The sequence below is a fragment of the Falco naumanni genome, chromosome 4 (genome assembly GCF_017639655.2).
Source record: "Falco naumanni isolate bFalNau1 chromosome 4, bFalNau1.pat, whole genome shotgun sequence".
Classification (NCBI taxonomy): Eukaryota; Metazoa; Chordata; class Aves; order Falconiformes; family Falconidae; genus Falco; species Falco naumanni.
This window is the reverse complement of record NC_054057.1, coordinates 40,111,159-40,125,984: the sequence shown is the minus strand read 5'-3', so window position 1 is coordinate 40,125,984 and position 14,826 is coordinate 40,111,159. Positions and strand designations below refer to the sequence as shown.

General features: G+C 39.7%; 1 protein-coding gene across 12 annotated transcripts in view; it reads left to right on the top strand.

The window, feature by feature from the left end:
- Positions 1–14,826, top strand: part of CUBN (cubilin) — a 155,164-nt gene that overhangs the window by 90,853 nt on the left and 49,485 nt on the right. For 11 of the 12 annotated variants that reach the window (XM_040593691.1, XM_040593689.1, XM_040593690.1 and 8 more), the window contains 11 exons: positions 1,487–1,600; positions 2,848–2,976; positions 3,313–3,445; positions 5,640–5,845; positions 7,126–7,307; positions 8,830–9,019; positions 10,109–10,306; positions 10,620–10,766; positions 11,617–11,807; positions 13,007–13,190; positions 14,501–14,675. In XM_040593691.1, the coding sequence (XP_040449625.1) occupies positions 1,487–1,600; positions 2,848–2,976; positions 3,313–3,445; positions 5,640–5,845; positions 7,126–7,307; positions 8,830–9,019; positions 10,109–10,306; positions 10,620–10,766; positions 11,617–11,807; positions 13,007–13,190; positions 14,501–14,675 (1,849 nt within the window). The remainder of the gene's footprint in view (positions 1–1,486; positions 1,601–2,847; positions 2,977–3,312; positions 3,446–5,639; positions 5,846–7,125; positions 7,308–8,829; positions 9,020–10,108; positions 10,307–10,619; positions 10,767–11,616; positions 11,808–13,006; positions 13,191–14,500; positions 14,676–14,826) is intronic. The other variant, XM_040593693.1, reaches the window with a different exon arrangement.

The window sequence follows — 14,826 nt, the reverse complement described above, 5'->3', positions numbered from 1 at the left end:
TTTTGCTAAGTTATAAATGAAAATCAATTTTCCAAAGAAAACACCAAAACAAAAATCAAGAGATAAGCAATACTTTTTCTGGCATAGATTCTTTTACAAGAAATCAATTCTCAAAGCTATTCCTTACCTACACAACACTTATTTTTAGAGACAGTCTTTTCCTGGATCCAGGTTGAAAATTCATACATAACTGTTGTCTCCTGAATTACGTCAGTATGAGAGACCAGAAAAATGTTGTATTAGAAGTAACCTGTGTGTGTAGTGACTTCCTCCACTTACCACCGGGACCACCACATACCTCATGTTATAGGTACATGCAGCTTCATTATGCCAGTCGCACAGCATTCCATACGTACATAGTACACATACATTACATAACCATATACAGTAGATTTAGCCAATGGCAAATCACAGCAGAGTTCCTGCTCTGCTTTTACTGAGAAGGCCAACAAGTCTCCTGTTCTTGCCTCCCACTGTGTTTTTCCTTTTTGCTTTATATCCTGAGGACCCACATTGATAGCTGGAATTGATTGACCAGACAGGACACAGGCGTGCCGAACACGCGGGCTGTGCAGCTGGATGCCATTCAGCGGCACCCTGCTGAATGCAGCGCCTGGGTCCATGTCTGTCATTTCGGCTTGTTCTAGACAACTAATTGTAGCCCAGTGAGAAGCAAAATATTTGTGTCAAATTCAGGCTTGGTCAACTTAGTTATCATTAAAATTGTGAGACTCTTTCTGATCTGATCAAGCTATAGGAGCTCTAAGGCCATGAGTAACTACTGTCACAGGCAGGTGTTGAGAACAGCCTCTGTTCTTCCAGTTGTGGACTGTGATTTCACCTTTGTCCATGTCAGACAAGCAAGAGCAATATGAGAGTCAAAAATACCCTGAGTCAGAAATTTTCTTTTTCAGGACATAGCCTGCAGTCCAAGGGTGTGGAAAATCCAATTCTGTACAAATATAGCTGAGGGTAGTTAATGATTGTTTAACCAGTCCAATTGATATATATGCAGTGTTACAAAACGATGAAAGAACCAGCTCTTTCTAAGCCTGGAGCAGGGCAGCATCAATTCACATTTTGTCCAGATCTATGGTATAGATCACAAAGGGACAGAAGGTCACGGGTGTGTAGAAATAAGTTTGGTTCTGAATGCGTGTAGATGTTCCCTGTTGTGTTGGTTGACACTTTCAGTATATAATGAAGCTGTTCAGATACTAGGAAACAGATTTTTATGTGTATGTGTTAAATCTTATGCTTCTAATGTTGGTTGTACTAGAAAGTACTGAATTATGAAGAGTTCTACCAGAACCTTTGCAATAAGGATTAATTCACTTCCATCAAACTCAATCCACATATCAGGGAACAAACTAATGCAGATGATGTACTTCAACTTCAGGGGAGAAAAGAAAAGATGGTATGTTTGTTTACATGTTATTATTTCTCTGTGAAATGCCAATAAGTTTTTACTTTTTGCTATTACCAGTCAACCACGTCATACTTTCGTTTACTGACTTTGATATTGAAAACAGCAGTCAAAACTGTACAACGAATTTTGTGGAGATTTTGGATGGAAATAACTACGAAGCTCCTCTTCAAGGTATTGTACCTTTCCCTTGTTTATTTCATATATAGAACTACACCCAAGGTAAGCAGGAGAAGGTTTTCTGTGAGTGTCCTCCTGCTTCATGGGTTTTCTCTGATAAAGGAAGGTCCTTGGCCACTCTGGCCAGAGGAGACTGGGAATGGAGGATAAATCTTCGGTGTGAATGGCACAGTCCTCCTACGCTCTGACTGTATTCCTATTAACCTGCAGTTTGGAGTTGACTCCAGCTGCCTTTTCCTTCCTCCTCAGCTGAACAATATTGGGAACCAAGCAATTCAGTTTGAACTGAATTCCCAGTTAACTGTACAAAAATATAACATAACCCACACTCATAAGCACAGTCCACACTGAACACAGGTGAAGAAAGCTGCAGATTCCTGGATTTTCCTCAAGGGCTGGAAAGCCTAATTTTCTGCTTGCTCCTGATTTTTCTACAGCATTCTCCTGACATGTCTGTTCAAAGCCATCTTGGAGCAGCAAAATTCAGTGCTTATATTGCCAGGAAGCCAGGAGTGCACCCCTGGCCACAGGGTGGTCCTGAGTCATATCCTCAGGGTTGCCTCAAATTCCTTTCTGGGAAATTCGGAGTATCTGTGCCTGATTATGCTCTCCCTTACTCTGCTTTTGTGTATGTTCCTTTGTCAGGAGTGGGGCTGCACTCAACTTAACTAGTTTGTAACTAAGAGCAGATTTCATTTTTTGGTCTCCTACCTTTGGCTTTCACTTGGCAAGAGGACCAGGATACTAGCTGCTATCTTTCTTTCTGCTGTTAGCTGCCCTTCTGCTAGATCATGATTCATATTTCTCATCCCCATGTTACAGTCTGTTACAGGGTAACTGCTTTGTTATTTGTCACTTGTTTGTTTGGTTTTTTTTTAAATCAGAAACAAGTGAAATTGAAATTACTGTCAGATATATTTGATGGGATTTCTTTTTTTTTAATTAGGCTGTAATTTCTAGTTAGAGTGAACATGAAGGAGCTCAGTGAAGACTAGCCAGTGACTAGGGTATCTGGAGTGCAGGAGGGCCTTCCTCTGTTAAAAAAAAATGTGACCAGAGTTGGGTTCTGTACAAATGAAACGGAGTATTTAATTTTTATGTAGATTGAATTGACAACTGCAATTGTAAGCAACAAAAGTAACTCCTAGTTGCTGTCAGGCATTAACTCCAAATGTTAAATTAGCAATAATAATTCCATGCTGAACACACTTTTTTTTCCTCTCTGTCTTGTTCTCTTTCAGGCCGGTACTGTGGCACTACTGTACCACATCCTATCACTTCTTTTAGTAATGCCTTGGTGGTGAACTTCATCTCAAACAACAACTTTGCTTCTAGGGGCTTCCATGCCACCTATACTGCATCATCATCATGTAAGTCCATATGCCAGGTGTTGCTATCTTATGCCTCTGACTTTTAAGAAAAAGAACAGATCCTGTACCTCTTTGTGTCCCTGATGTTCCCATTTTTTAAAATCTCCTATTACACTTCCTCTTTTTGGCCAAGGTCTCAGCAAGTATATCAACAATCTAAAGAACATCGAGACAAGGAGAAATGCTTTCTCAATTAGCAAATGCTCTGGCTCTGTGAAAGTGGGTTTGGTCTTTTTTTGGTTTGGTGGTTTTGTTCTTTTCTTTTTTGTTAGTTTTGGGTTTTTTTTTTAATGTCATCCTCCTTCTCAAGTCTCTGCTGTCTCCTTCTTGTTGCAGCCTGCGGTGGTACTTTCCACATGGACAGAGGAGCTTTCAACAGCCCTGGCTATCCTGAGCCATATCTGCTCAACACCGAGTGTGTCTGGACAATTCTCAGCTCCCCTGGCAACCGGCTCCAGCTGTCCTTTATGTAAATACGTTGCCAGGGGTTATTCAGCCTTTTAACAGACCTGAAGGAAAGATGTTCTGTGTTTATTAGGAAATGTAATTACCAGATGATAAAGCTGAAATGTGTTTTTAGAGTAATTTGGAAAGAGAACAGAGCAGTGGTTGGTGGCAGCTTGCAATCAGTGTTCTCCCGTCTTAGTCATTGCTTATATTAAGGCATATACAACTTTATATAAATAGGTGGTTTGTTGTTTGAACAGCATGGGAAGCTGGAGAAGCCAATTCTCACTCACTTATAAACAAGAAGAGGAAACTTAGCATTGGTCTGCCTTTTCTTTACAAGGGAAATTCCTACTATTTCCTTACTACCAGATTCATTGTAATATTTATATAGCTGAATAATATAAAGGGCACAGATACTCCACAGATTGTCAGGCTAAAATTCATATTAAACTCTTCAGAATTTCTCCGACAATTACAGCAGTGGAGGTACAACAGGGGCTAGGAGAGTAGCTGAAGGAATCCTGTTTTCCTTTCAGCAAAGTAACTTTCTTTTGAAGACTTCTAACAGGAAAGTCATACCCGATCCACAGAACAATGTAGAGTCCTTTAACAGGGTTGTTAGGTTGTTCTTTACCCATGATGTAGATTACTGAGCCTCTGTGTTTCTGGGCATCAAACAGTGGCTACTGCCAAGGAAGAGAGCACTGACCCTTTGCAAAGCTATCAAGAATGAGCAGGAAAGGAAAAGTTATTATGAAACTTGCATTTACGGTTAATCAAGACAAAAGGAAAACTTGCCCAGTAACATGCTGACTGTATAAGGTGCAATTTGCTAGGCGTGTTCTGATTCACTAATGCAATAAAAAGGACATTCTATTCCTCCTTTACTCACTGAAGCAGAGAAGTGCTACAGCCTAAAAATATGTTCCAAAATATTTGCTACAAAATAGTGAATGACAACTTTTCAGAACCAAAACAGAAATCCAGTGTGAAGCAGAAACTATCAGCAGAACATACATTCAGTTATATAAAGTGACACTGAGTAGATGCAAGCTCTTTTTCTTCAGTTATACATAGCTGAAAGGCAAGCTGAAAATACTGGAAAGCATGGAGTAATTGTGTTAGAAAGCAGTATTTATTTAATTTAATTTAATATTAGAGGTTTATGAAGTTTTGTTGGCATGAGGCATTCATTTTCTTCAGCTCAGTCTGAACAGAAATGCCTGTCTTGCAATTGGAGGGTTAGCTTTAAATTAGTCTGAAGTATATCCAGATGAGTGGTTGGAACCATTTCACAGCTTGTGTATGCTGAACACATGGCTATATTCAGGACTGAAGGGGAGGAGTTGTTACCAGAAAACCAGAAAGCATGAATATTTGGGGCATTGGTTGTAAGAGGAACTCTCTGGAATCTTTACTATATATTCATAGCCTGCTTCTGAAAAGTATATTGGATTGAATCAAAGCACTTTACCTAGAATAACAGCTAATGATTTTTAGAATATAATTAGGATTCAGCTTGGTACAATAATTAAGAATTTATAATCTGATTACTAAATCCCATTCCTTTTCTAAGATAAAAATTGGTTTAGGAGAGTTCATAGCAATCATTACTATTTTTCACACCCAGCTATGTGAAACTCAGAGACCCTGGAGAAACAGTAATATTTCATCATCCTGGAGAAACTGCAAAGGGATTTCTGAGCTCTGAGGTGTTAACTACAAATGAATCTAGGCCTCTGCCAATTGTTTTCTCACCAGAGGGTGTACTGGAATAATACACATATGAAGGGGCTGCAAACTGATTTGTAAGGCTAAAAGTATCCTCTGCACACAATAGATGTGCACCTAGTAAGTACTCTGACCTGGGCTTATATTAAAAATCTGTTTTATATATCAGGGGCTTTCTGTATTTCATGATTGTTTTTTGAGAACCATGAAATATTACAAAGGTTTGAGAGCTCTTTAAAAATTGTAACTTTGCAAACTGAAGCTCTGTCATAAAATAAGGATCTAGAAAAGAGAGCACCCTGTTTCAGCAGCACTGCCAGGTGATGAGCACAGACTTCTGGGTTCTGGAGGGTTTTGTTGCTGCCCTTTTAACTGTTATAGTAAGATACCAGCCATAGGGGGATTAGTGGCCTGGCAGAGCAAACTCCAAAGTATGTGTCAGTCATATGCCTGCTAATGCTCTTCTACTGTTATCGAAACAGAGTGTTTCAGGTCGAAGATAGTAGAGGCTGCACCAAAGATTTCCTGGAGATTCGTGAAGGGAGCGCTACAGGCACGCTGGCAGGACGATTCTGTGGGAACTCTTTGCCTTCAAATTATACATCTACTGTTGGACATGTCCTGTGGGTCAAATTTGTCTCAGACAGCTCAGGCACTGGTGCTGGCTTCAGGGCCACATTCTCTCACTGTGAGTAGATGTTATTTAATTGAAAACTGTTTTTCTTTGATAACACTTCCAAAACAATTTAAAAAAGTGATTGCTTGGCCTTGTATATTAGAAAATTTTTGTTGATGTAAGCAAGGCTTTAAATTCTCTTTAAAATTATTTTGTAATTTTTTTTTAATCCCAAATGTAAAGGAATACTCTAAAATGTATCAGAACAGGACTTGTGTGTGTAAGTATATTAAGTATAATGTAATTAGAAGAATTAGACATGACATTCTCTCTTTTAAAATTATGGTAACAGACAGTATTTTTTTCAGATTGATCATATTATCCTTCTACAAGCAAAAATTTCCATGGATTACAGAGAATAAAATGTCCTGTATTTTACTGACTGTTTTCTAACAGTTTATCACATCGTTTTCAGATTCATCAGAAGTATTGGGCTGTGAAGATACGAATAAGAACTATATACTAAAAACTTCTATGACAACCCAAGTTTACCAATAGCCTGTTAAAGTTAAAAATACCCAACCATATGTCTTTGCTACCTGAGAGTGAGCAATGGTATTTAATGTTTATGTTGCCATTTATTAGGCAATTGACGAACTAAGAAAAAATGATTTCTTTCCCAGCTTTCCATTTTGCTTTTTGAGTATGGCTGTTCATCTTCTAGTCTGGATCTAGATGCCATTAACCAGGAAATGGAATTAGAAGAAAAGGAAATGATGCCAGTTTATAGATCCAAAATTTCAAGGGATCATTGTAAACATCAGTCTGACTTGCTGCATGAGCAGATTGCTGAACCTGAAGATCCAGAGTCATTCTGATTATGCAGGCTAAACTTCCAACAATTTTCCTTATTTTGAGACTTTTACTACTAATTGACAAAAGGAATTTTCAATAGTTTATGAGTCAATCAAATCAGAACCATTTTTCTCCAGAACACACAAAGGCATTAAAAAAATTAATATTTAATGTTTCTTGGGAAGAAATTAACATGAAGTAGGCAGTCGGGGGAATTTTGATGTGCCGTCTTCCCACCTCTCCTACATGTAGGGCCACATGGCTTGAATGGGTGTTTCTCTTCAGATAAGGGCACACTGCATCCCTCAAGAAGAAAACAATTAGATGTGCATCCTAGGATTGTCTGAGACACAAGTCTGTGCCTCACAGCACTGTCTAGTCTTAAGTAAATTAAATCAGATGGGCTGAAATGAAAGCTATATTGCAGGCTGGGCCCCAATACTCCTTCTAATCTATGTGAATAAGAGGCATTAGCTGTCTCCCTTCTTGTTTTTCAGTGTATGGAAATGACATTGTGGGAAACAGAGGACAAATAGCTTCACCGCAGTGGCCTAGAAGTTACCCTCACAATTCCAATTACCAGTGGCGAATAAACGTTAATGCTTCACAAGTTATCCATGGCCGTATCCTGGAGATGGACATTGAAGATCATCACAGATGCCGTTATGACAAGCTAAAGGTGATTTCATTGTGAAAAGTTACTTTATATCAGTTAACTGTGATAAAAATTATTAATAGAGAAACCTACAAGAAGAACAGGAAGAATTTCCAAGGATCTGGTGTGGCTTACTGTTTTTGCTGTCACATCTTCAATAATTACTAGCTATAGGAAAGGTTACATACTCTTTGGCTCCCTAACAGATATTTCCAATAAGTAAATTTGAAACTTATTTAAAATAAGTCCACAATGGTACAGTGCTGAATTTTCAAATCCAAGAATTTCAGTTCAGATGCCAGATTGAACTTTGCTCTGTGCTGGTTCAGTTGAGGACAACGGTAATAATAACATCTCAGTGTCTCTAAAAATAAGGTGGGTTTTTTTTAAAATCCTACAAGGAACAATCCTTTACTTGCACCTTCTTTGCTGTCTGCATCAGTAATTTGCTGTCAGCAGTAGGAAGGTACTGGTTCCTTTCTGTTTGATTGTTTCTCCGCACCCTGCTCTAATACAGTCTAGCCTTTTTGCCAGGCTAAAAAATATAGCATGCATGGTGCTAAGAAAAATGGAGCAATAGAGCCAGCAACTTCTTTCTGAACTTAGCTGAATGTAAGCACTTAGTTAAATAAGGTAAATCTCTTATTGTCTTTTTTTTAACTAGCTGGTTCACAAATTATCCTTTTCTTTCATCTTTGGGAAAGTTAATACTAGTTCCATATATTCAGTATACTCAATCCATTATTAATTCAGTGATATCCAAATTTAATATTAGTTCAAAAAGGAAATACAGCTTATTCCTTATCACATGTCAGATTTTAACAGCATCTTCTTTCTTGTAACTCACCCTGCCTTTCTTTGTCTGTCTGTTTGAAAGTAAAATGAGTTTCTTAAATTGACTACACATTCAGTGGGTGTGAATCAGCCTGATCTTTAACCTGACACAAGGATCAGACCTTCAGTGTAATGTTAATGTTTATTTCATATTTTCTAGCTTTCTCTACTGGACATTTTTTACTGGAGGGAAAAGGACAAGAACACAAATAGGTTTGAATGGTGGCAAAACAGAAGCATCTTTTAACAAGCAAAAGTTTTGGCTTATAAATATATAAAATGAAAAAAATGCATATTTATTTGATAGAATTTTAAATATGATTGTTCCTTAGGGGAGGGAAGAAAAAAATGTTTTTTTTTTCCTGCAGATCATGTTGATTTTTTCCTTAGCAAGGAACAAGATTGTACCAGTGGAATTTTTTAACGTGGGAGACCAGTCCCTGTCCCCAAAGAGCAGCCCTGTGAGGGGAATGAGCTGAATTTGATGGCTTCCATTCATATCCTTCTTCTGTGAAAGCTTCACAATTAACAGTATATAATGGAAAGGGAGATTTTGTTCCATTTTTGTAAGAGAAGTTTCTCTCTAACAGGGATTTGCTGAAAGATCCCTTACTCATTTAAAGAGGGTAATTTTCTGCTTGGAAACTTGTTGAGAATGGGCTGGATGAAAATCTGTCTCTATGAGGAATGGCACTTGTTCTTCTCTCTGCAGGTTTATGATGGGCCCACCATTCATTCTCGTACTGTTGCAACATACTGTGGCACAGACCCTGCTTCTTTTGAATCCTCTGGCAGTTCAATGACAATCCAGTTCCAGTCAGATCCATCTGTGACTGGAAAAGGCTTTCTTTTGGAGTGGTATGCAGTGGATGCTTCTGCTGTTACACGCACCATTGCTAGAGGTGGGTTTTCAGTGGGCTGCACAGTTAAAAGTGATACAGCCAGTGATATACTGAGTTTTACTTTAAAAAAAACCCTCCCCACAAGAGAAAGACCTAGATATTAACAGAAGGAAAGCTTTCATTGACATTTTAATTAAGCATTTTAACAGCCTTGTAAAACAATTTTCTAGGGACTTTCAGATACACTGTTTTACAGTATTTGAAAAATAAGCATGTTGCTAGAGGGCGTTTTTTTTTACACAGGTATTTCATGAAAGCTAAACATTTTGTATGCCTCTTGAATCAAGTACATTTCAAGTATCCCTCTTGAAATCACATTCTTAAATCACTGGAAATTGTGATATGAAACCTTTCACTATAATGCATCTCATACCCATAAATAAAGAGAATATGCTCAGTATGATTGTATACCTCTGACAAAGAGCTTCTGGAAGGAGAGGGAATATGCTTCCTGTACCATTGATTTTCTCTGAGGAAGATCAACAAGAGGAAGTTAAGACTAACTAGGACATAGTGCAATGCCTTCTTTCTAAATCTTAAGGCAGATTTCTGGGGACAGAGGGACTAGGGATCTCTGGAGTTCTGCAGGGTAGTAGCAGCTATGTAATATATATGTAATGGGTTTAAGTACTGGGAGAGCACTGAGCCACCAGATATCCCAACAAGGATTCCATCTTGATATGAACACAAAGCTGAGACATTAGAAGTGGAGAACAAAAAGTACTTTGATTTCAAGAGGGTCTAAATCGTATGTGTATTATTGGTTATGTATGCACCGTTCCTTTCTGATACGCAACCAGTGTTAAACTGTGGTAGATGCTCTTAGGTCTTTTGCTAGATACTCTTCATGGTAAAATAAGTCACGTCGTTGCTGCACCAGGTAGTACAGGAACATCCTTATAGGTCAGGATTTTATGATTTTGTACTCCTGGTCCAAACTGAAGTTGAAGAAATGCATTCCTGTGACTACACGCATCATGAATGTGCTCCCATTGTGCTTAATTATAGATCTGTCATCTTAAATTATATGGGGGGAGTGTTGAGTTTGAAAAGAGGGTGCTTTCATTTTTGACTTCTTGTATGTGACAGGTGCATGTGGAGGGACTGTAACAACTGAAGAAACGCCTTCATTCCTCTTCTCACCGGGCTGGCCCATGAATTACAGAAATTCTGCTGACTGTTCATGGCTTATCAGAGCTCCTGGATCTACTGTGGAGTTCAATATCCTGGCCCTAGACATAGAATCTCACAGCTCATGCAACTATGACAAACTTATTATCCAAGATGGTGAGAAGCCAGTCTTGCTTTACCCTGACAGCTTGCAATAGATACCCAAGGTCCCATGGAATTTTTATGTTCGTTGACCTTAAGCAATCTAGATAGTGATGGGAACATGCTCTAAATCAGTATTCTTACTCTATGTTGAGACATTCTGCTAGTTAAAATAAAATTACCAAAGTCTAGCAAAATATTTGGTGGTCTATAAAATATTCCTTAATCTGTTAGGGGTTAAAGATCTTGAAAAGCACCTGCCTGAAAGCATGAGCCACAGCAACCAATAGGCAAATGTGTTGGTTTTAACGCCGCGTTCTGATTTCAGGAGACACTAGTCTTTCCCCAGTGCTGGCTACTCTGTGTGGACGAGAACCTCCTGGGCCAATAAGATCAACTGGAGAGGCAATGTTCATCCACTTCATGTCAGATTCAAGTGTCACTGGAGCTGGGTTTAATGCCTCTTATCACAAAAGTAAGATGTCTTTCTCTTCTCCCACAGATAAATGCCTGCCTTGCAGCTAACAATGGGCTAAGGAAAGAAAAGACTGGGGTATTTTTAACAGCTGTTTGCAGTCTATCTAATTAATCACACAGATCAATTATTCACATCTCATGAATATGCATTAATAAATGTCTGACTCTGCAAAGGAAAAATTTGCTATTTCCCCAGCAATATAATACAACAAAGCACGATTCAACCAGACCAGTCACTTTCAGAAGAAAAGTGTATGCCTAAGTTTGTAACAGCTCAGCTGAAAGGTGAAAGAATGCCCAGCTAAGAGAGAGAAATAAATGACTCAGAGCAGAGACACAAAACAGAGAGAGACAGATTCGGAAAGCTGTGTAAGTTCCAGCAGGAATGTCACAGTTTCCAGTGGCACTCCTCCCACAAGCACCCAGGGATGATAACAGATTCCTGAATGGGCTGAGGCACCAAGGAAAGTGTTAGGATAACAATGGGCAGCAGGGGAAGTTTTTCTGACTGGCAGCTTGAGTAGGTGACAGCAGTTTGGTCCTTGGCTACAAGCAATGTACTGATGCCATGGGAGGTCCTTGGCATAGCTGCCTGCTTACTCGTCTGTTAAGCCCGAGAACTGAGTGCCAGGATGTTTGGTGTGTGTCTTCTTGCAATCTACTAGTTTGTAGGAGCGAGATAATTCATTGTGTGCATTACTCTACGCCCCTCAGCTCTTCATACATTTGCTTCAACATTTGCTTTTACCTGTCACATCTTTCTTTTGAGAGACGGGGTTTTTCTCTAAATGAATATGTGAATATTTGATGCTAATATTTTTTTCTTTGGTTCTTCTTGTTTTTGTCAGGTTGTGGAGGCTATTTGTACACAGGCAGGGGTGTGATAGCATCCCCCAACTACCCTCAAGACTATGCTCCTAATCTGAATTGTTCCTGGCGTGTAGTAGTAACCTCTGGATTTATCATTGCTGTCCATTTTGAACAGCCTTTCCAAGTTAATAGTGAGGATACTTCCTGCAGCCTTGGAGATTATGTAGAGGTGAGATTATTGGCTAGGTCACCAAATCCTCAAAGCTATTAAAACTACAGAATGTTACAGATTTCAGTGTCAGTAAGGCAGCCCAGGTTGTCAGGGGGTGGAAATACCAAAGAAAAATACCACACATATTATTTCTCTCTCTTATTTATTGCTGTGTGTTAACTAATCACTAGGTTATTGTTTTCCCCCATGGCATGAAGCATTAAGATGATCTGATTGCTGTTTAACATCTTTGTCAAAGACGTAGACAATGGGATTGAGTGCAGGTTTTCTGATGACACCAAGCCATGTGGTGTGGTCAACACACTGGAGGGAAGGGATGCCACCCAGAGGGACCTTGCCAGGCTTGAGAGTTGGGCCATTGTAATCTTACAAAGTTCAACGAGGCCAAGTGCAAGGTCCTGCACGTGGGTCAGGGCAACCCCAAGTACAAATACAGGCTGGGCAGAGAATGGAGTGAGAGGAGCCCTGAGGAGAAGGCTTTGGGGTGTTGGTTGATGAGAAGCCCACGTGACCTGTCAATGTGTGTTTGCAGCCCAGAAAGCCAATTTTATCCTGGGCTGCATCAAAAGAAGTGTGACCAGCAGGCCAAGGGAGGTGATTCTCCACCTCTGCTCCACTTTTCTGAGAGTGGAGTACTGCGTTCACCTCAGGGGCCTCCAGCATAAGAAGGGCATGGACCTGTTGGAGTGAGTCCTGAAGATGATCAGAGGGCTGGAGCACCTCTGCTACGAAAACAGGCTGGGAGAGTTGGGGTTGTTCAGCCTGAAGAGAAGGATCCAGGGAGATCTTACTGCAGCCTTCCAGTACCTAAAGAGAGCCTACAAGACAGCTGGAGAGGGACTTTTTACAACAGCATGTAGTGTTAGGACAAGAGGGAATGGCTTTAAACTGAAAGAAGGTAAATTTAGATTAGATATAAGGAAGAAACTCTTCAATGTGAGGGTGGTGAGGCACTGGAACAAGTTGCCCAGAGAGGGTGTGGATGCCCCATCCCTGGCAGTGTTCAAGGCCAGGCTGGATGGGGCTTTGAGCAACCTGATGCAGTGGAAGGTGTCCCTGCCCATGGCAGGGGGGTTGGAACCAGGTGATCTTTAAGGTCCCTTCCAACCCAAACCATTCCATGATTCTGTGATTCTATAATTATAGAATTCCAAGGCTGTTTGCTTGAATGATGTTAGCAATTTCTCTTCTTCCAGCTGAAGAATGGATTAGATAATGCTGCCCCACCTTTGGAGTCCCAGAGAGGGAATGGACGGTTTTGTGGAAGCAGCCCGATCTCTACCCTGTACACCACAGATAATCAGCTGTTTGTCCACTTCATTTCTGACAGCAGGAATGAGGGTCAAGGATTCAAACTGAAATATGAAGCTAAGAGTCTAGGTAAGTCTAGGAAATAAACTTGAATTCTGTACCTCAATAGATATAACTTGGAGTTTGTCCTCTTAAAGGAGGTTCTTGTTTTAAGTCCCAACCCTGGTAAAATCAAGTGTCTGCAAAAATGGCCTGTTCCCTTCTTTAGTGCATCACTTCTGATCTGACACTCAAATGTCTCCTTTTTAATGAGAGCCAGCTCCAGGTCACAGAATCTAGAGATACGAAAGTTTAAAAAAAACTTATGGGAAACCCTTTGGCATGGAAGTAGCATCTATAGTTAGGAAGAGGTGTTCAAAATTCATACAGGATTGGAAAAAACCCATGGAAATAAGAACATTATTTTAAATGTATGATACCCAGTGCAAGTGCTAAACAAGGAATTATTTAGGCTAGCACATCTAGAAAGGTGGTAAGATTTCTCACAACTTTTACTCTCTCTCTGCTGAGAAAATAGCATTCCCTGCCAGAGCTAACATTTTTTGGAAGAATGAAAAAAATGGAGACACAGAGCTCAGGAGTAAATCAGGGACTTGGTATTTGCAGTTATTCCACTGTATCATGACATATGCCACTTGGAACAGCAGGAGATCTCCTGTTAAACAGTGTAACTAAACACAACTAAAGCAACCTGTCACTCTACTCAAAAATTTAGGTACCTGCTTGTTTTCTGCCTGCTTTTCCCTGCTGCCACAAAGAATCATTCTTAGCATTACTGTAGGGGATTCATGAAGGGAATAGGTGAAGCTGTACAATAGTATTTCTAGCATTTCGATTTATGAAACTTGACTAAAACCCTCTGTTAAACCAGTATTGCTAGAACATAGTGTGTGTTTTTGACAGAAAGGTTCTGGTCAAAATAAAGATATTTTTGTAGGATAAAGGACCTGACCAAATCCTCATGTTTGCTCTGACTGGCATTCCTCACAGATTCGTTATTGTCTCAAACAGACATTTCAACTTTTGGAAAGCAGAAGTGGCGAATGATTCACAGAAGTATTGATAGGTCTGACAGTAGGAACAAGGCAAGAAATATGTTTTTTCTTTGGTTTAGAAGCAATCCGAGGTAGAACTAAGAGCAGTTTAATTCGGGGCCCTGAACATTTGGGAGTGAGGAGGACTACGTAAGCAGGAGCACAGGAACATAGGATTCTACTGCATTAAAATGTTTTCCCACAGTATGCAGTAAAATGCATTTGTTTTTGATGCCAATATATGACACCAAAAGGAAACTGTTGGAATATACTGATAGCTCATATTTTTGATGCCTCACCCATTTCCTTAATGTTGTTTTTTACTGGTGATCTTTTCTTTCGCAGCTTGTGGAGGGAATATTTATATCAATGATTTCAACCCCAGTGGATATATATCTTCCCCTAACTATCCAAGCAATTATCCGCCACATGCTGACTGTGTCTGGACCGTAACTGCTCCTAATGGACATGCAGTAGAACTGCAATTTGAAGACCAGTTTTACATTGAACCTTCACCGAAGTATACCTCCACATTATTTTCCCTGTGTTTCTTCAGAGATTGCATTCTGATTCTTCTTTCCCTGTTACTTTCTCTGATTCCTCACAGCACACTTGCATGCAGTTTTATAATCAAAACTGCTTAGGAATTTTTTTAGAGAGATCACTGAAGT